At 34.1% G+C, this 22,234-nt stretch overlaps 1 protein-coding gene across 1 annotated transcript in view; it reads right to left on the bottom strand.

Moving 5' to 3' along the window:
- Window positions 1-22,234, bottom strand: part of Dpyd (dihydropyrimidine dehydrogenase) — an 810,982-nt gene that overhangs the window by 409,043 nt on the left and 379,705 nt on the right. Inside the window, 1 exon segment of the mRNA XM_047549961.1 lies at window positions 19,592-19,776. Within this exon segment, the coding sequence (XP_047405917.1) occupies window positions 19,592-19,776 (185 nt within the window).

The following is a 22,234-nucleotide window of genomic DNA, read 5'->3' as shown; positions in this document are numbered from 1 at the left end:
TCATTCAAAAACTGCTTCACTATAACATTGTTTTATTAATTACATACTAATATATTGAGAATGATAATTATTACACATGCTTTTTCCTCACAACTATATTGAGGTACAATTGGTATATTAAAACATAATGCATATAATTTGGTGAATACTGTGGTTTGAATATGTTTTGTCCCCACCAAAACTCATGTTAAGGCTTCAGTCACATAAAAAATGTATGATTTAGTTTTCCCTACACACACAAAGTTTATTTCTTTAAATGTTATATATCCATTAATGTGTGTTTGGTTACAATTATTCTTAATACTTCTGTCTTTCAATTTTTGTACTAGGATTGAAAAGGATTTTTGTACTACCACTGTAGTATTATAGTATTCTGTTTGTCTATACATTTACTTTTTCCACTGATATTTATATGTTCTTATAGTTTTGCATTGTTATTTGTGATTATTTGTTTTAATTTTAAGAATTCTCTTCTATGTTTCTTATAAGGCAGAATTGATGGTAACAACAAACTCCTTCAGTATTTGTTTATCTGGCAAAGTATCTGTATGTGACAAAACAATTTTTTCTTAATGTTTTCAAAGCTGTCATATCTTTGACTTTTGGCAATTTAATAACAATATGTCAGGGTAAACTTCTTTGGATTTAACCCTATTTGGTGACTACTGATTTTAAATAATTTAAATGTCTATTTTTTTCCTCAAATTTGGGAAGCTTTCAGTCATCAATTCTTTAAATTCATGTTTTTTCCTTTTCTTCCTCTCTTGTTCTGGAAGGCTTTCTTCACTCTTATGCATTGTTTTTTTCCTACAGTGAGTGAATAATTTCAAATGACCTGTCTTGGATTTTAATAATTATTTCTTTACATGATTAAGTCTATCTTGAAGCTCTCTATTACATTTTTCTATTTAGTTATTTATTATTCAGTTATAAGATTTCTGGAGGGTTTTTTCCTTGCCTTTTTTTGTTTTTATTTGTTGAATTTCTCATATTGTTTTTCCTGATATCTAGGTATCTGTGTCTTCCTGCAGTTTAATAAGCTTCATTTAGACTATTATTCTTAATTATTGGTCAGGTAGTTTATCATCTCCATTTCATTAGAGTGAGTTACTGAAGGTTTATTAGTTTCCTTTGATGGTATCATATTTCCTGATTCTTCAACCTTCTTGCTTTCATAGCTGCACATTTGAGAAAGTGATCACTTACTTTAGTACTCACCAAATTATATGCATTTAGTCTTTACAAGTTGGCTTTCACAGGGAAAGTCTTCACTACACAGCTGGCCTGGAATTCTGGTCAGGTCAATTTGTAGCATCGGCCATCGCCCAGGGTTTGATTTTAGGCAAATCTCAATGTCAATTCAGTACAGTTTGGCAAGGCCATCAGGAAGGTTTTCCCATTAGGATACCACTGGCAGGGGTTGCTTTGTGTTAAGACAGGTCTTCTAGCTGATGTCTGTAGTTGTGTGGAGCTGCAAGCTACATTCCCTGGATAAATGAAAGTGAAGTCCCTGCCTGGGACAGTCAGGCATAGCTGTCTGGAGGATTCTTCTCTCTGATGAAGCCTCTCATGAGTGCCTTGGTTCAGTGAGACTGTTGGTGTGAGCCTAGGTACACCACAAGATCTATATTACTCACTGTGAGCTCCAGCATATTTTCCTGTTCCTTGCTTTCCCCAGGGGTTTATACTTGGCAATTTACCAGTGAAGTGAGGCAGAAGTGGGCTCCATAGGCAATGCTTCAAAATGCAGACAGTTGAATATGTGCCTTGACCACTCCCACATTGAAGAAAACTGCCCTGACATGATCCTATTTTGGCATGATGCTGTACCTGCTTGGAGAATCAGTGATGTGAAGAAACTGTTCCTCCGACCCTTTTTAATGTGAGTTTTCTCCATTTTTGACTACATTGGAGGTATATAACCTCTATGTTTTAGGGTTTTCACAAAGATATTCTTTCATGTTAATCATGTTAAATCAGTATTTCTGTGAGTGGGCTAGTAGTAGGATTCCCCTGTTATACTATTCTATCTTTCTGAAGTCACTCACAATGTGATTCTCCTATCCTCATATCTTGCTGACACCACTCACAATGTACACTTGTTGCTGTCTCTCACTAGTAAATTTTAATTTCTTGAATTATATAATACAGTGTGATAATAAGAAAAGAAGGGAGAATAACAAAGTAGTGGAGGAGGGGCTAAGTGTGCATACTTTCATGTGACTACATTATGTGCTTAAGTGGTTTCTCCTCAGAAGTAGAATACAGAGTATGTGGGTGAGGAAGAAGTGTGGCTGGGAAGAGAGGGAGTCTACTTTTGGTGACTTCTTCAACAAACATCTAAGCAAGTACCAGATAGAGATAAGTAGAGAATATATATATAGACACACATACATACATATAAACAAATTAATGAATAAATGGATCAATTTGTTTACCAACTGAACTATAGTAAAAACATTGTTTTCTATTACATTCCAGTAATTGTAATTTCAACTGCTAAGATAATGGCTTGTAGACTACTACTCACAGCCTCTATTTCATACAACTCAAAGGGTCTGTTCAAAGAATAAAATAGAGAATTAATTTTAAGAAATTACTTTAACTTAGACATCCTCCCAAAATAATAAATAGCATGTTGACAAATTTTCAAAAATGTCAATCAAGAAGGTAACAATTGCCATATTCAGAGGACTTGGGGCAAAGGTGGTGACACTGTTGACAAGATGTCAATGACTAGAGTCAGAAAGGCCTGGTGACCAGCACAGGGTGGTGCCTGACAGCAAATCCATGTAACACAAAAGAGTCTGTATGATCAAAGCAAGAGTGATGAAGGTAAATAAAAGAAGCTGACATTTAAGAAAGGTGACAGCAGTGATATTAAATATTAAGACTTGAAATAAAAACTCAAAATTGTAAGTGAACAACATACTAGCCAATACCTGCTTTTGTATTAAATGATTAACTCTTGTATTTCTGGATGAAGTTTCTGAAATAGGTTAAGGTGAGGACGGAATTCAGGGAAAACACCTGTGCAGTTGCTTAGAGGTCACATTAAAATATGTATAAAAAATCCCTATAGAAAAGAAGGGTTGTGAAAATCAAATGGGGAAGATAACAAAGCACTGAATGCTCATTTTCAACCTTCTGTTTTCATGTTAACTCTACCCTGACATCAAGCATCAGATCTTTTAGCAATCTAAGTATCTATCACCAATGAGCCAAGCGACTCTATAGAGTTGGTTTCCTTAACCCTGTGTCCCTAAACATTTAAAGACATATTTATTTCTTCAACTGCATCTATCAAGTGTTTAGTTATGTCAGGTGTTTTATTGGCTAACCTTCAACAGCATAATGAGCACTGTTCTAAGCACTGGGGGTAGCAGAGAGAACAACACAGACAAATAAGACTTGAATTACAGCCCCCAGGCATATTATCTGGCACAGAGTGACTCTTGTCCATGGGAAATGATCTCAAATGAAATAAGGTAAATTTTGAGAACTGTTTATAAAACATCTAATACTATTTCCATTGGGAGTAGAATTTTGTTAACTGACAGAAATCTATCTAGGTACTTATTGTATCTTCCACTTTCTCAGTTGAACTCAACCAAAGAGGAAGTAGGATGGTATTATAAAGAAAAGTAAAGAAGAGTAGGATTGAGAACTGAAAACCTGGGTTTTAGCCCTAATATTACCATTACCAAGTTCCAAAACCTTAAGAAAGGCATTACATTTACTCTTGCCCCGTTGGATGTTATTCCTGACTTTATCTCTTTGAGTACCTTTGACATATTTTTTAATACTCTTTCAGATAATTATACTATTATTCTATTTTCCTGAGTTAATTCTTATACTACTTATGCATATTCTTTTAACATCTGCACCTCACCTTCTTAACTCATATATTTATGTGGTTGAATCAAATAATCTCCATGGTCATATCCATCTCAACCAAACTCAGTATAGTGTTTCCAATTTGTAAGGTAGTAAAAATGATTAATCCAAAGGTAAAATTTAACACAATGTGAATGCTAAACCCCTAAAAGTAATGGGTACATAATGGATACTAAATAAATTAGGTTCTTTATTTTTAACTTAGATTATTTGGGTTTTAGAACCAAACAAAATTGTAATTTTGTCCCTTCTACATATGAAAATAGTGAGACTCAAGATAATGTATTGGTTACTTTGGAAGCTATTAAGTCACTGAGCTGGGATTCTACCCCTGCAATTATATTGTTTTGTCTCAGAGCTATAGTGAGAAAACCAGAAAGGCAACACAATATTTCCAAATGTTCCAAGATGGAATTAGTGAGTAAATAAGTTAGGGTCCAAAATCAGACTCTTGACTTTCAGGCTTCCATTACACTACACATATCTGGATATTTTTTTCATCTGATCCTTTGCAGCTTAAGACTGTAATTTACTAAATCACTAAATGCAAAGGAACACAGCTCTGGTCAAAATTTTCAATTAGGATATTTTTCATCTGAATTTTCCTCAGCAAGCTAATGGTTCTCTGTGCTTTGTTTTACTGTGGCGTTGTCATTAAATCACAGCCCTAGGCATCAGGGCATGGAATCCACAGTATTTACAGTCCATTTGGACCTAGTGACTACTATGTTGTGGTGGCTACTTCTTTCACACAACATCAACATACACTAAGGTTCCCTGTGGCACGGATCAGATTTTTCAGATCTGATTATTATTTCTGCCCATTCTAATCTTGAGTTATCTCTGCCTGAAGTAGCAATCTACTGCTGTATTGGTAAGGAAATATTCTGCTTTTATAGAGACAATTTTATTTTAAATTACTTTTCAGGTCAAATCTGCCATTTAATAAAAGTTTGGAACCCTATACAAAGTCAATAAAAGGCATTAAAATTACTTATTAGTCATGGTACTTTCTTTCCCTATCGCCAACCAGATAGTTTTGTTTTGATAGCTCCATTAGGTATAGGCTCATTCCTCATTTTTTCCTTGATTTCCTTTTACAACATATAGATGTTATTAAAAAGTAAATCCCCTTCATACTCAAAAAGCTGCACATTATTATAAATAGAATTTTTAATAGAAAAAAGTGTCAAGTTGCTGATGCATCATAATTATTTTAAAACATTAGCTAGGGAACACACCACAAATTAACCTGAATATATTATCACAGAGGTAAATACTATAGCCACTGCTATAGAGTTTATTATATGTTTATTTATAAGCAGCTGAAAAGAACTTCATTTTTCAATGACTGTAAGCAAATCTGACTTTACTACTTGCCACTGCAAGGGATAAAAATGAGATGACATGCATTTCCAATACTAGTTAAGTCTAAAGTCTCAGTTTCCAATGAGACTGGACTGAAGTCATCTCAACACTGTGATCTTGACGAAGTGGAAAACTTAGTATGGAAACAGCATTTAGCCATGACATACTTCAATATTATTTTTTGGAGGCTATTACTGTCTCAAACAGAATCCATTATGATTTAAAACTGTCTTTTTATTGATATTCTTTGTTTTTCAACCTGACAGTGGCAAATGATATATATCAATCTTCTCTTAACATAAGAATTAAAGAGTTTGCAATATATCTTAAATTGAAGGACACTTTTTCAATAAGTCTCAAGATTTTAATACAGCTGTCATTTCAAAAGCCTTACCTCTTCTCAGTTGGAAAGGGTTTAGAGAAGAAGGCAGCTCTGTTGATAAGATTGTTTTTATCTGAAGCAGTGGAGGATTCAAAAATTAGTATGACATATCGATGATGCCTCTTTTTTAAAGACATTTTTATTCTTTAACTGAAAAAAACACTGCAGTCAGCTGTCAATCATTAACCACAAAATGAAGTCCTTTGCCTGGCCAGGAGATTTGCAACTATACCAATGCTGGTAAACTAACCACCAAATTATAGCCTTTTCTCCTGCCTCACCCAGATTTCACAGGGGCTGCACACCCAAATAAATGCCTCTTGGCTACCCATTCATCTAACAGCTGGAAAGATGACACTTGACATTTGGAAACTTTCCTGTGAAGATTGCTGCAAGGCTTTCCCATTAGCTTCCTGGTGAGACTGTAAGGTCGAATAAGCTGCCTCAAAACCTGCAAAGGGTAACGGAAATACTCTAATATTAAGCCTGTGCAATTTAAATTTCTAATTCTCAAATCATAGTTCTTCAGATATTGTAGAAATCACTGGTATATGTCAAGGCAAAATAATGCCTTTGAAGATGTGGAATTAAAGCTATATTTTAAGCAATGAAAATGATCACAAGTGTCTTTTATTCAAGTTGGGACAGTAGGCCTTCTAAGTAACAGACACTTGGACATAGATAAATTCTTGTAACTTTGTTTTTTGAGCCCTTACTATGTATTTAGCAAACATGCTCACCTGTGTCCAGAGCAGAAATCTTTAATATGATGCACAATTCCTACTATTCTTTAGTTATTATTTTCCTATCACAAAAACTAGTAAGTTAGCTTTAAAATTCTTTCAATCCAGCATTGTCAGTTCATTTTGAGAATTAGTGAGTTTGATATAAAGTTAAATTAGTAAGTATGCTATTATGAAGACAAAACTGTAATCTTATAAATCTTTTAGGAATAAATATATATAATGCCTTTTAAAGAGAACCCAAATCAGGAAGTTTTAATAACTCAAATATTCATTAAGATGTTAGAAAGATAAAAGTTCTTATAAAATCTCAAACCCTAAAAATGATAAAAAGTTAAAGGTTAAGTTTTTGATATGAATACTCATGATTCAATTACCTTTCACAGAACTGAACTTTTTGAGCTGTACTCAATTTTGAATTCTCTGTCTTCAGAGAGAATGTCTTTTTAATTGTTTGTTCTTGTTTGTTAGCTCAGAATTTCTTTCTTTTTCTTGGGGGGGTGGGGGTACCAGGAATTGAACTCAGAGGCACTAGATCACTGAGCCACATCCCCAGCTCTATTTTGTATTTTATTTAGAGACGGGGTCTCACTGAGTTGCTTAGCACCTTGCTTTTGCTGAGGCTGACTCTGAATTCTCAATCCTCCTGTCTCAGCCTCTGGAGCCACTGGGATTACAAGCCTGCACCACCATTCCTGGTAACTAAGAAATTCTTAAGTGAAAGATTGACAAGAATGAACAGGCCTACCTAAATATTCAGACATATGTCCAAACATAAAGAAAATTAATAATATAATTAAAAAGGAAAATGAAACTTTTAAAAGATACATGCAGAAGATCATTGAACCAACAGAAAATATGAATGATGCAACTCAATTCTGAATTAATCATCATCTGAGGATGCAATCACTTTTTAAAAGTCAATTTTGGAGGGCCAAATTGTACCTCATTAGCAACAATGACAGGTAAAGATTACTATGGATATGCATGTCATGGCCTTAAGTCACAAACCAACAGCAGCAGCATAGACCTAATAAGGTGGAATACTGAGAAATGATTGGAATTCTTCCTTTTCAAACTAAAATCACAACTACCATTTTGTACCCACTCTACAGTAGGTCTATGGCATGAATTTGTCTCTGTGTGGTACTGAAATCACAAATTCTTTTCCATAGCCTATTGAACTGCCATCAGAGGGTAATGACTTTCTGTCACTCTTGACCTGGGGCAGATCTGAACCAGTGACCAAGAGGTTAAAGGCTCTGTATCTCATTACCAATCCCCTGAGATACCTAGTTTCCTCAACAACTAGTGATTCTTTTGTGTCTGAATTGAACCAGAAGAAAATACAAAAAAACCTCAAGCACTAGAAAAGCAGGTTAATGGTGCAAGAAAATTCTGATATACTTGGAGAACTTTAAATACGTATTTCAAAATATGCCCATATACTACATATAACTGAAAATTTATCACCTTCATTAGCATACCATATAAGCCTCACTGTTGGGCTCATAAACATTGTAGAAAGCTAAAACTGAAGACACCTGTGCTTGGTGACCTGACAGGGCTAAAAAAGAGTCTCCAGATCTAGTAAGGTGCCAGAATGTTTATGTATGTTTCTCTATGTCTGTTCTAAGATAATTATGGTATACAAATTAGTAAAGGGGAGTTAAGGGGTTGACAATTTGTAAAGAATAATATGGATTCATAAATAAAATGATCAAAACAGTATCAGACACCTTGGCATGGATACTTATTATAGAAATATAGCACATTTAAACAAAGGATAAAATTTGTAGAAGAATACTAAAGTATCACTTAAGAACATGCATATAGGCATACTTCCTACATAACAGAAGTGTTGGACCTAAACCAATAATGAGAAAAATTAATTTATTGTTGTTATTGAAAGTTAAAGTCAAATGCTAGCTGCTAATAAACAATATTCTGTAACTATTTAACTTCACTATTCTGTAAATAAGTAGTCAATGACTCCTAAATTCACTTATGTACATAGTATACTGAAACTTTTTTTTTTAATGTTTAAACCCCAATGCCTCTGTCCTTACACTTTTCATTTTCCCACAAAAATTTGATTTTCATGGAATGGAATTCACCTAGAAAAAAATGAGGCTTCTTTTCCTTTTCCTTTCCTATCCATCTTTTAAGGCTCTATATGAATTCTTTCCTTTATTTGAATTTCATCCTCTAAGTATTAATTCCATGTTTATTTTTTCACTAATAAGTCTTGTCTTTTGTCTCTTGATATTTATATTTCAACCCCTATAGCTGCTTTCATTGCAGCAACATGTAAATTTAGTTGACCTTTCCACTACTGGTAATAAATATTGTGGTTTCATAACACTGCATCTAAAAGATAGTGAATTTAAACCAGCATTCTTAATAAAAGGATACTGATATAACCAAAGGAACATCTCCTGATGTAATCACACCAATGGGTTTGGAGATTATGATTTCCATATAGATCAAATTTACTTGACAAAAATGTTCCATGTTTATAATAGTTCCTTCTCAGAACTACTGTGACTACTCCAGAGAAAATGAGCTTTCTGTCTGGAATTAGTAATTTGGAAAATTTTAGCTTGTGTTCTATCTCCTTTTTGTTCTCTGTGGGAGGACATCATATGATGAGATATATAGCCTTTTCTATTCATTTTTTGCAAACAAATCTTTTTATATGTTAATACCAGAAGAAAGTAAGTGCCCAGTCATTGGAATGATGTATTTTTGTACATTAAATAACATTAGATACTAACTCTTCTGTTTGGTATTTTTGTTAAGAAGAACCTGGGGTCCTTTACAGGTCCTTAAGCAATTTGATTGCACCTAAGAGACTAACTGAACTGTCCTTTCCTCCTTTTCCTCTGAGACATCTGATGGATGGCCAATAAATGTGGAATCTTTAAAATCTGTAGGGTGCCCCATGTGACTACAAACGTTTACTCCCACCAGTTGAGTGGCATGCTTATCAGGAGTTAGTTGTAGGGGCTGGGGTTGAGGCTTAGCAGTAGAGTGCTCCCCTTGCAATCAGTTGTAGATTCCTTACTCTACTTATGTTTAATATAAATGTAAATAAATATTACATGAATTAATGAGTTATGTGAGTGTGAATATAGGTTGAGCCTATGAAAACTAAGTTAAAGCTAAGATAAAGGTAAGTTAGCAAAAAAAAAAAATTGCTGTTAACTTAGGTATGCACAAAACAACTGAAATGACTACAGAGTAACCATTCGAAAATCCATAAAATTGCTTTGTATGTTCTTTGAAAGTCTTGATCCACTTTTCAAAAATAAAAAATTGAAAGAGCAAACAACACGTTAAGGATAGGTATAGGCAAGATACACAATAGAACACCAACTATTTTATTCAAAAGAACTTGGCCCTCCATTTAAGTAAAAAGGAAAATGAAAAAAATATCTACATGCTTTAAATTAAAATGCTTAACAAATATGCAGATCATTTTTACAATCACCCATCTTAACTTTTTCTTAATAACCAACTAATTATTGAGTTTGTTTCATAGGATAACAGAACTTTTTTGTACTTTGGTGTTTTTAAATGAATGTTCTGGATTTGTCCGATTTATATTATTAATGAATGTTCTGAATTTACCTATATAATTAAAGTGCCTTATTTTTACTCTCAATTAACAATTAGATTCAGGTCTTTAATCATACAGCTAATTTTCCCTCTATTTGCTTCCTCTGGAAATTAGAAGATATGGCATATTCATATTCTTAAATTTTCTTTGTCCACTTAATCATTCTGGTTAAGGTATATTTTTAACTAGAATAAGTTACATGCAGAATAAGGCCATCACCAATCACAATCTTCTAATTTATCCAGAGAAACTCTCAAAGTTCTAATGCATTATACATTTTAAAATTTTAACACATGCACAATGTAAGGGAAGATATCAAGGACTGCTGCTAACTGGCAAGAAGACTAAGAATGCAGAACTGAATAGTCCCAGGGAAACAGTTCAGTAAAAGAGATAATAATAGACATGTGTGGGTTCAAATCCTGGTGTCTTTACTGACACAACCCTGACCTCACACAGATGCAATCATTTTAGCCCTTGTTTTTAAAACTGAAATATAAAGGATATCCACTCTGCATAACATTGCAATAAAGTACAATGTACAACAGATGCTAAACAATCATAGCTATAATTACAATGATTGACAAGTGAATATACAAGGTTATGTATATACAAGGTTATGTTCTAAGGAAGACAAAAATAAGGTACCACTTCTTTTATGAGTCTTCTCCAGTAATTTTAGTCACTGTTGGTCTCTGCTCCTTGGCATTCTTTTTTTTTTTTTATTGTAAACAAATGGGATACATGTTGTTTCACTGTTTGTACATAGAGTAAAGGCATACCATTTGTGTAATCATAAATTTACATAGGGTGATGTTGGTTGATTCATTCTGTTATTTTTCCCCTTCCCCCCAACCCTCCCATCCCTCTTTTCCCTCTATACAGTCCTTCCTTCCCCCATTCTTGTCCCCCTCCCTAACCCTCACTCTAACCCTAAAACTAACCCCTCCCACACCCCATTATGTATCATCATCCACATATCAGCGAGATCATTCTTCCTTTGGTTTTTTGAGATTGGCTTATCTCACTTAGCATGATATTCTCCAATTTCATCCATTTGCCTGCAAATGCCATAATTTTATCATTCTTTATGGCTGAGTAGTATTCCATGGTATATATATGCCACAGTTTCTTTATCCATTCATCAACTGAAGGACATCTAGGTTGGTTCCACAATCTGGCTATGGTGAATTGAGCAGCAGTGAACATTGATGTGGCTGTATCTCTGTAGTATGCTGATTTTAAGTCCTTTGGGTACAGGCCAAGGAGTGGGATAGCTGGGTCGAATGGTAGTTCCATTCCAAGTTTTCTAAGGAATCTCCATACTGCCTTCCAGAGTGGCTGCACTAATTTGCAACCCCACCAGCAATGTATGAGTGTACCTTTTTCCCCACATCCTCGCCAACACCTGTTGTTGCTTGTATTCTTGATAATCGCCATTCTGATTGGGGTGAGATGGAATCTTAGGGTGGTTTTGATTTGCATTTCCCTTATTACTAGAGATGTTGAACATTTTTCCATATGTTTGTTGATTGTTTGTAGGTCTTCTTCTGTGAAGTGTCTGTTCATTTCCTTAGACCATTTGTCGATTGACATTTATTGGTTATGGTAAATTTAATCTTTCATTACATCATAACATATATGTCTCTGTCATTTTACAAAAGGATAATCCTTACATTCAAACACCAATATTAATCTCCTCAAGAGGAAGAAAAGGTTTATGAATAAATATTGTTAATTTTTTCCCTAGTACAGAACTTCTATATATCCATCTATCTAAGCAATGCATGTATATATACACACAGGAGTTAAATAAATAGATACCTTAGAACTACACAAGAAAATTCATGGAATTTTTTTATTTAGCTATGGTCATCTTTCAGTTACATACTTTTTGTTTGGGTATACTGTCAAACTTATCCTTAATATTCAGAAATTCTTATTCAAGTGATAGAAAAAACTCAAATTTATCTAGACTATACCAATATCATATAACTACATACCATTAAGGCAAAGACATATGGGATCACTTATAGTACAAGTAATTAAAGAAAAATAAGTAAATTTGTTTTTAATAATATATTTTACTATCTTGAAATGTTTCACACATTGAAGAAGGAGGATAAAGAGGGTAAGTGCCTTTACCAATTATGAGCTTTGACAGATTTTAGCATATGTTATATTTTTGTTAGTATTTTTTCACAAAAGGGTAAGTAAGTTTAAGAATATAAAATAACAACCCTTGAAGGAAAAGTTGACAAATTAGAAAATATTTTCACCATAATAGTAGCAGATTTGACACTATAAATTCTACATGTAAATAATTTGAACACATTACATTACTCAAATTAAAATTATAAACTAGGTATTCTCAGTCTGTTGCAGCCCCAGTAAAATTACAGATCTTTAGTCCAATTTTCCCTACATATTCTCTTTATTTTTGGTCTCTGCTAGCTGGGACTATGCCTTCTGGTGAAATCAAAAGAAACTGCTGCACAGGTGCAAGGTCTATGGAGCAAGCAAATAGCACCTCTGTGACAATCCAAGGAAGGCACTCTTTCTTTGAATAGAAGCAGCACAACTAAAAGTCCCATTGTTTGGTGAGTGGAGCTTGGTCTGGATTTCAGCCAGCTGGGACCCTTGTCTGGGTCTTCCTTGGACAGTGAGGCATCAAATAAAATCTCATCCAGCAGCTCTCTTTAAGTTCCAGCAATTCTCATCACTAATTACTTCTAACTTTTCTTCTTTATTTATACTGTAGTTTTTGTGAAACCTTTGCTGATTACATATCATGAGATCCACATCCAGACTGATGATTAGCTCCTCCAGGCTACCCCTATACTTTTATAGTTCTAAAGATTCTTCTGATATTGTTTTAGACCTATATTTACACAACTGATTTCTTACTGGTCTGTAACATCTTTAACGTCAAGTGTCATATTTTAACTCACATTTACAAACCTAGTGATTTGTTCTATGAGTAAAAGATAGTACTTGAGATATACATTTTTTATTAAAGTTATGAGTGAATCCATGTATGGATGACTTCATGGACAGACTGATGGATGTACATGGAAGAATAAATGTGTGGCTAGACAAAATGTTTTTATTATTACGTGAAGTAGGCTGTTTCAGTTTTCATCTGTTAAGATCCTAAACTTTGGGTTTCTATTTCATAAAATTTGAGGGGGGAAGGGTGCTGGGGATTGAACTCAGAGGCACTTGGCCACTGAGCCACATCCCCAGCCCCATTCTGCATTTTATTTAGAGACAGGGTCTCACTGAGTTGCTTAGCACCTTGTTTTTGCTGAGGCTGGCTTTGAATTCAAGAGCCTCCTTTTTCAGCCTCCGGAGCCATTGGAAATACAGGCATATGCCACTGCACCTGGCTATTTCATAATTTTTAAAAAATTCTTTAGAATTTTTTCTGATCACATTTTAATACTCCAAAGTAAATTATCTTTAAATTATCTACAATAATAAAGCCAAGGAATATTTATAAAGCAGGCTTTGTATTAAAAATTTTCCATAAATTTTCTCACATAATCTTCCCCATAACCCAATAAGATAACAACTTTAATTAACATTGTTTATTTATTAATGTATCGCTTATTTACCCATGAGAAGACCATGCCCTGGAGGGATAACATAACGTGCCCAAGGTCACACAGTTTGACAATATTGGAAGTGGGTCTGAAATCTGGTCTCTAATTTATAGTCACTATAATATATACCTCTCTTCATTAATTCATTTTGGTACCTCACAATGTCAAGTGTTGGGTCCAACAGCTGGTACTCAATAAGTGGTAATTGAGCAAATTAACTAATGAAATTTAAGTGAAGCTCTCTTCAGACAACTATGGGAATTATTAAAATCCCTACATGGATGTCTTTAAATAATCCCATTTATCTAAAAAGAATATTGCAAAGAACTTCTAAGCATCCAATTGCAGTGATTGCAGGCAATAATTCATGTTATAATGTGTGCATTAATACAGTTAAAAAATACACTATCTAATGTTACATTTTCCCCCAAAACATACTAATGTGAAATATAAGACATATAAGCCTTCATTCACAAATGAACTTCATACATTATGTTTTTTTCCTTATAAATACATTTGTAAGAAAACATTATTTGTAATAAGCTTATCATATAACAAACCCATTAGTTTTAATTCTTATTTAAATTTATTTAAAGTGAATTCTTGCTCTGCATATTTTTCTTATTTAATACATGAATACATTCTTATTTTGAGGGCATAACAATAACAAGTGTGGTCACTGCCTTGTATAGAAACAGACTAGTAAGCAGGCCTCATTCAAGAGTCACACTAGGAAGTTGATGTCACACACTCCTTGGAAGAGGAAGCAGAGCAAGCCCAGAAGATAAGTAAGATCCAGCCAGCTGACTGGTGGAGCAGGTGAAAGCCTCAGATTCAGGGAAAATCTTGATTTGTTGGAGGAAATTGAAATTGGCATTACAAGCTAAGCTGGCTTCATCCCGAATACAAAGGGGAACCGCTGAGGGATCTTAAATGAGGAAATTATGATCATCTTGTATTCTAAAAAGATGTCCTGGCTGAAGGGCAGGGACATTGCATTGGAGAGGGGAGAAGGTGGAGGCACTTTCATGAGAGGCCACAAGGCCAGAACTACATAATGACATTGTAGATAGAGAAAAGTCCCATCTTGTCTCTGTTTCCTCCTAGCTTTACCACTGCTTAGCACTTTGCATCTAACACCCTGGCGTGAAGGTGAAGTGTTCATTCTATTTAACAGAGATTTTCACCTACCTACTGGATTTTAAAATGTAATTCAATGCTTAGTTCAAAATTATAAATCCTTTTGTCAAATCACAAACAGTTCTTGAATATCTATGTTTTTTATTTTATATTTTATATGCCGTCATCCCTAGCAACATGTATTTTTAAAGCATGTGTTTGATTTTCTTCATCATACTAAGGATTTTCTTTTCTTTCATGAATACTTGGAAGCTAAGTAAAATGATTGTTCTTTCTTTTCTTTTTTTTTTCCTTCAGCTGCACATTTATCAGATTCAGAGAAGTTAAAAGGTAACAATGAACTCAAAAGAAAAGCTCCATTGAGAATCTTTTAGTGTTAAAAAAAAAAAGTTGACTGGAATATGTGATAGTGATTACCAGAGGATGGGAAGAGTAGGGAGGAGGGGGAAGAGTGGGAGGTGAGATAATAGGTACCCAAGCACTGTCAGATGAAATAACAAGTTCTACTATTCTACAAACAGCACAGTGGGGGGACTAAAGTTCACAATGATATATTTATGAGAAACTGGAAGAGAGGAATTTGAAGGCTCCAAACACTTAATGATAAGGAGATGGAAACATTAAGTATCCCAATTTGATCAGTGCATATCGTATACATGTATTGAAATAATCACAATGCACTTCATAAATAAGCATAATAATTAAATGTTAATAAAAAATTTGTAAAGTGCCTAGGAAGATGGATGTGTTAACTACCCTGATTTGATCACATTTACTATATACATGTATCAGATTATCATACTGTACCCCATAAATTTGTATAAATAGAATACTAAATAAAAGCAAGAATCAACAACTGGGATAGATTCAAACTAAAAGGCTTTCTCTCAGCAAAGGAAACTATCAGCAATGTGAAGAGAGAGCCTACAGAGTGGGAGAATATCTTTGCCAACCATACTTCAGATAGAGCGCTAATTTCCAGAATCTATAAAGAACTCAAAAAACTCTACACCAAGAATACAAATAATCCAATCAACAAATGGGCTAAGGAAATGAACAGACACTTCACAGAAGAAGATGTACAAGCAATCAACAGATATATGAAAAAATGTTCAACATCTCTAGTAATAAGAGAAATGCAAATCAAAACTACCCTAAGATTCCATCTCACCCCAATTAGAATGGCGATTATCAAGAACACAAGCAACAATAGGTGTTGGCAAGGATGTGGGCAAAAAGGTACACTCATACATTGCTGGTGGGGCTGCAAATTAGTGCAGCCACTCTGGAAAGCAGTATGGAGATTCCTCAGAAAGCTTGGAATGGAACCACCATTTGACCCAGCTATCCCACTCCTTGGCCTATACCCAAAGGACTTACAGTCAGCATACTACAGAGATACAGCCACATCAATGTTCATTGCTGCTCAATTCACTATAGCCAGATTGTGGAACCAACCTAGATGTCCTTCAATTGATGAATGGATAAAGAAACTGTGGCATATATATAATGGAATATTACTCGGCCATAAAGAATGATAAAATTATGGCATTTGCAGGCAAATGGATGAAATCGGAGAATATCATGGTAAGCCAATAGTCAATTGTGAGATAAGCCAATCTCAAAAAACCAAAGGATGAATGATCTTGCTGATAAGCAGATGATGACATATAATGGGGGGTGGGAGGGGTTAGCTTTAGGGTTAGGGTTAGGTTTAGGGTTAGGGTTAAGGAGGGGGGCAAGAATGGAAGAAGGAAGGACTGTATAGAGGGAAAAGAGGTGTGGGAGGGGTGGGGGGAAGGAAAAATAATAACAGAATGAATCAAACAACATTACCCTATGTAAATTTATGATTACACAAATGGTATGCCTTGACTCCATGTACAAACAGAGAAACAACATGTATCCCATTTGTTTACAATAAAAAATAATAAAAAATAAAACTTAAAAAAATTGTTTTTAATAGAGTGTGGAGATAAAAACAATCCATTAGAATGATAGTCATGAAACATTACAAATCTATGATTATAAAATATATTTAAGTATTCTCTATGTGTTTTAATTTAAAATATATAAATGGATATAATATTTAGAAAAATAAAGCCATCGTCCACGGACCCCTATTCAATATTATCCTTTCAAATCTTCTTGGCGTCCCTGCTCTCCTACCATGGCCACTTCTGTAAAATGAATTCACATACTCATAGGGCTTCTTCTTGCTTGATGTAAGACCCTTTATCTCATCCCCTGATTCTACTTTCAATCCTTCAAGGAGCTAAAAGGCTGCTTAGTGAAATATCTAGTCAACCAAAAGTGGTAACTCCTCACAAAAAAATGAGCAAACTAAAATAAATGTATACAAGTCTTTACAGAGGTAGAATTGGCAAGCTATGTACAAGAATGAAAAGAATAAACCAAAACTTAAGTAGCATGTATACACAAGTACGTAGTAAGAAAAATATGTGTGCATACACACTGGTGTAAATTTTTCAGTGTGCTTTCTTGATAAGCACCTCATTAAGGAGACTGTCCTTTCCTACTTTTTTTTCATAATATGTCCTATTAATATATATTAGCAAATGCTAAAGTTCCATTTGTTTGAATGTTTGATTTAATGTTAGTAAAATAAGAAGCCATCAGCCCTATGTTGATTCCCAAACTGATTTTGAACATTTTATTAGTTTAAGTAATCCAAAGTCTAAGGACCATGAAGGTAGATTTGAATGTGGGGAAACAGGCTGGAGGTGAATCAGGTTTGGGAAGGCATATTTAGTTCAAAAGTAGTGAATCTGTAGTGTATGCAAGACATCCACATGAACATACATAAGCATAATTATTAAATGTTAATAAAAAGTTAACGCAAGATAGCCAACAAATTTTAAATGTCAATTAAATATGCATTAAAAATGTCCAGATATCAATGTATGTGAAGATACCTGGATCATGCAAGAGAGTGTCTGCCGGAAGGCAGGGATCAGGGAGTTACACAGGAGATTAAGAATCTTGAGAGCACTCTGAAAGCAACCATAGAATGAGAAAATAAAAACACAGGAAGATAGATCTAGAGACCAAAACATCAAAAGACCAAGAGACTATCCACTGCCAGTAGCTGTCTTTAGTTGTTTCCTCTGTGCCTGTGAGGCCCTGGGAATTGTAAAAGCACAGTGCTGCTATTTGATCACTGCAGAGAATGGAACCCAGACTAACTTGTTTCCTTGAGCCCCAATTTATCTGTTTGTTAAATCTGCATTCTTCATCCCCCCCCATTTCCTGGACTAACTTAAGTTTTAATTTAAGTTACTTTTGAGTTTTAACTGATTTTTAGAGCATTTTTAAATTTTAGATTTGTTTAATTGCTTACTAAATCATAACTTTGTCTTTTTTTCAAAACTCTTTTATGTAAAGGAGCCCTCCTTTCTTGGAGCCCTACATTTCTGAGACATTATGGCCCAGACTCAGTATCTCAAGGCCCACTATCACAGGTGTCCAGAATATGGTGCCAGGAGACAAGTTAATCAAACATTAACAGGATGATGCAAATAGTTCCATGCCCAGGCCCTATGTCAGGAATCAAGGAATTACACAGAAGATTGGTCCTGCATGAATTACACAAGGTGAAGAAAAACCAGAATAGAGGAAATGGTCTTGGCAAAGAGGAATAAATTCAAGGAAACATTAAAGACAAAGTGCATTTTTTTTTAGCATGTGGAAAACAAACAAAAAATAAAGGAGACAGAAAGGCATACTGTGAGTTGTCTTTCCTGTATATGAAAGCAAGATTAAGAATTTTATCAGCACTGGGATCCTGGCTCAGTGGTAGAGCACTTGCCTTGCAAGCGTGAAGCACTGGGTTCAATCCTCTGCACCACATAAAATGAATAAAATAAAATAGGTGTATAGTGTCCATCTACAACTAAAGAACAAAAAAAAACTAAAAAAAGAATTTTATCAACAGGAGCTGGGCAGGATGGTACACACCTGTAATCCTGGCAATTTGGGAGGTTGAGGCAGGAGGATTGCAAATTCAAGGTTAGTCTCAGCAACTTAGAAAGACTGTCTTAAATGAAAAATAGAAAGGACTGGGAATGTAGTAGTTCAGTGGTAAAGCATCCCTGGGTTCAATCCCCAGTACCAAAAAAAAAAAAGAATTTTGTCAACAGGAGCAATCCTTTCCAGAAAAGCTTTATGCAAATGAGAAAACTATCAACATTTAATTAAATTATAGAGTAAGAATAAAATAGAGCATTCAGTCTAAGTTCTAATAGTTTTGGCTTTTTGCCCCAAGACCACAGTTACTATACAAGAGTTGCTCAACTTTACATTTCATCATTCTTACATTTTTTCATTTATCATAAAACTAGACAGTTAAAAAATTACAACTGAAATTCATAAACTGTTTTCTTTCCATTTTGGTGCACACAATTTGGGAAATGGACAGGACTTTATCTACTCCAAATGAACAACCGAACAAGTTTTCTGAACTGTGTAAGATCATTATGAATATAGATTCTATTTCCTATCATATTGTATATGATCAAATTTGATAAATATATTATCCATGTGTTTATGACATTGAAAATACTTCAAATGCAGCAAGACTAATGGCCTTATGGCATTTCACTAGTAGAAATGCATAATGGATTTTAAATCAACTACATTTCTACTATCTAGTCTGAATTTTTAAAATTATATTCAAGTGAATGTGTATGAACATATTTCATATATACTTATTGTATACCTTATAAACATGTTCATATAGATGAATATCAAAAATAATGAAAAAGCAGTTATCCATCAGAAAAGAACTCTATTGAAATTGATGATAAATGCCTACCTGTATATATTTGTGAATGTGCCAAGAAGCTTGCTTTCCATCATTTACCGACTCCACTGTAGTGTTAGCGGTACCAACAATATCACCACCTGCAAACACCCACGGTTCACTGGTTTGCATAGTTTCTGGATCTACTTCTGGGAGATCCCATCTGTTAAATTTTATAGGACTCAAGGCTTCTTTTACTAGGAAATAAAAACAGCAAAAGACAACAGGCAATGAGTAACCTATGCAGCACATAATAATTTGAAAATTAAGAAAAATTATGATTTAATTATTATTCCAGGGATTCAAGCAACTGTTTTTAATGAACCATAAAAATAGAAAGTTAATGAAATATTGGAGTTAACACATTCAAAGTGTACTGACTTAGCCTACTTGAAATATACTACACATGTAGAAATAAAAAAAATCACAGATTTGGACAATGTTTCCGATCTAAGGAGTATTGGATCCAAAAGAAAGTACAGTTTTCCTATTACATATTGTTATGTTTTGTATCTGAAGCATCCCCCAAAAGCTCATGCATTGAAGGGTTGTTCCCCAAGTGTGGCTTTGGAAGGTGATTGGATTATGAGGGCTCTGACCTCATCAGTGGATTAGTACATTGATGGATTTATAATTTAATGTACTATTAGGAGCTGGAGGAAACTTAGGAGGTGTGGCCTAGTTGGAGACAGTGGGTCCTTGGGGGCATGCCCTTAAATTCTACAAATTATCCCCAGCCTCTCCCTCTTCTTTCCTCTTTCTCCCCCATGAGGAGAACAGTTTTCCTCCCCAGTACCCTTCTCCTTCTGCCATGGTGTTCTGCCTTAACATAGGCCCAAAAGCAATGGAGTCAGCAAACAATAAACTGAAGCCATAAAATCAAAATAAACCTTTCCTCTTTTAAATTTTTTTCTCAGATATTTTGTCACATAGATACAACGCTAACACAATCATAAAATGAACCTTTTAAATTTTATCAACAGCACTTTTTCCAGAAATATTTTACTATTCACATTATCCCATACTTGTTCCTGTGTCAGTTGTAAGTTACAGAGTGCTGTCAGTGGCCAATTTCTTCTTTTTATAGACATTTTATAAAGCACAACAAAGCAAAGCAAAGTCTTCTATATTTTCATCAACTTATCTGCCCTTACTAATAAGCAATACATCAGATCCAGTAAATATAGTCACATTTAACCAAATTTCTGTTTTTTTTTTTTTGTAAAAACCAACAAAGCAAACATTATCATTCATTTTTGTGCAAACTTTTCTATAAAATAATTGTAGAATTATTTGCTAAATATGTTTTATTACTATGAATCTATAAATTCATATAACAGCGAGAAGATTGAGCTCCTTTAAGAAAAATATCTAAATGAAATTGTGACTGTAAACATAATCCTGAGACTTAGAAGTAATGAAAAAAATATATATATATATATTTCAGAAATGGTTATTCAAGAGAAGAAACAAACAAATGTAGGCAACATAATGCTAGTGCAAAGTGAGTCCAGGGTTAGGAATGAAGGTTCTCTCCCAGTTCATGTCATGATTTTAAGTACAGCATTTCAGGACAGTTATTCTTATTCCAACTCAAAAGAGAAAAAAACAAATAAAAAGAGAAGTGCTCAGGAGGTCCTGGAATAGAAATGGTAATTGTTGAATACATTAATAAATCCAGTATATAATAAAGCAAACAAATACAAATAGCACTATTCTGGCACCTAAAACACATTTTTTTCCCCTGAGCCAAAAAGGAAAAACAGACACCATAAAAATAAATCATGGTATGTATTTGTAACTTTGTACTTAAAAGAATAGTAGAAGTTTAGAAGGCTATTATAGGATTACTGTTGATCATATTTTTACTAGAGTTTCCATGAAAACAGTAATGTATCCATGCTACTCACAACAGTACTATAGAGCCTAGGATAGTTATTAGAACATAGAAGATACTGGATTGAATGATGAATGCATGAATTAATGAGACTATCAGTCCATGCTATCATATTCACACATTTTTATTTAAAAATCTTCTGCTATTTGTATTTCTTATGCCATTTTACGTTTCAACCAGAGTAAAATTAAATATTAATATAATTATTTTCAATGCAGAATGACATTTTGAGAATTTTTCTAATGTTTTTAAAGGTCACATTAAAAAAGACCATTATCATTGTTCCCCATTGCATAATAAATCATCACTACCATCTGTTGACAGTTACTTGAGTTGCAATAAAGTTAACAGTGAATGAATATGGCTTGTCAATCAACCTACTTTAAGAATGGCAATTATATCATCATTGAATGACTATACAATAAATTATATAAATATTATGGTTTGGATACGAGGTGTTCTATCCAAAACTCGTGTGAGATTGGAATGTTCAGATGTGAAATAATTAGATTATGAGAGTTTTAACCTAATCAATGGATCAATCAGTTGGTTGGATTAATTATTTGATTGGATGACTAGGTAATAATTGTAGCCACGTGAGATGTATCTGGAGGAAGTAGGTCATTGGGGGCATGTATTATATACCTCATCTCTGGTTCCTTGCTCTCTCTCTGTCACTGCTTCCTGACTGCCATGAGCTAAGCAACTTTCTTCAGTTACAGTTTTCCACCTTGATGTTTTGCATCACCTCTGGCCCA

This window comes from Sciurus carolinensis, chromosome 1 (genome assembly GCF_902686445.1).
Source record: "Sciurus carolinensis chromosome 1, mSciCar1.2, whole genome shotgun sequence".
Lineage (NCBI taxonomy): Eukaryota > Metazoa > Chordata > Mammalia > Rodentia > Sciuridae > Sciurus > Sciurus carolinensis.
This window is presented reverse-complemented; position numbering and strand designations above follow the sequence as displayed.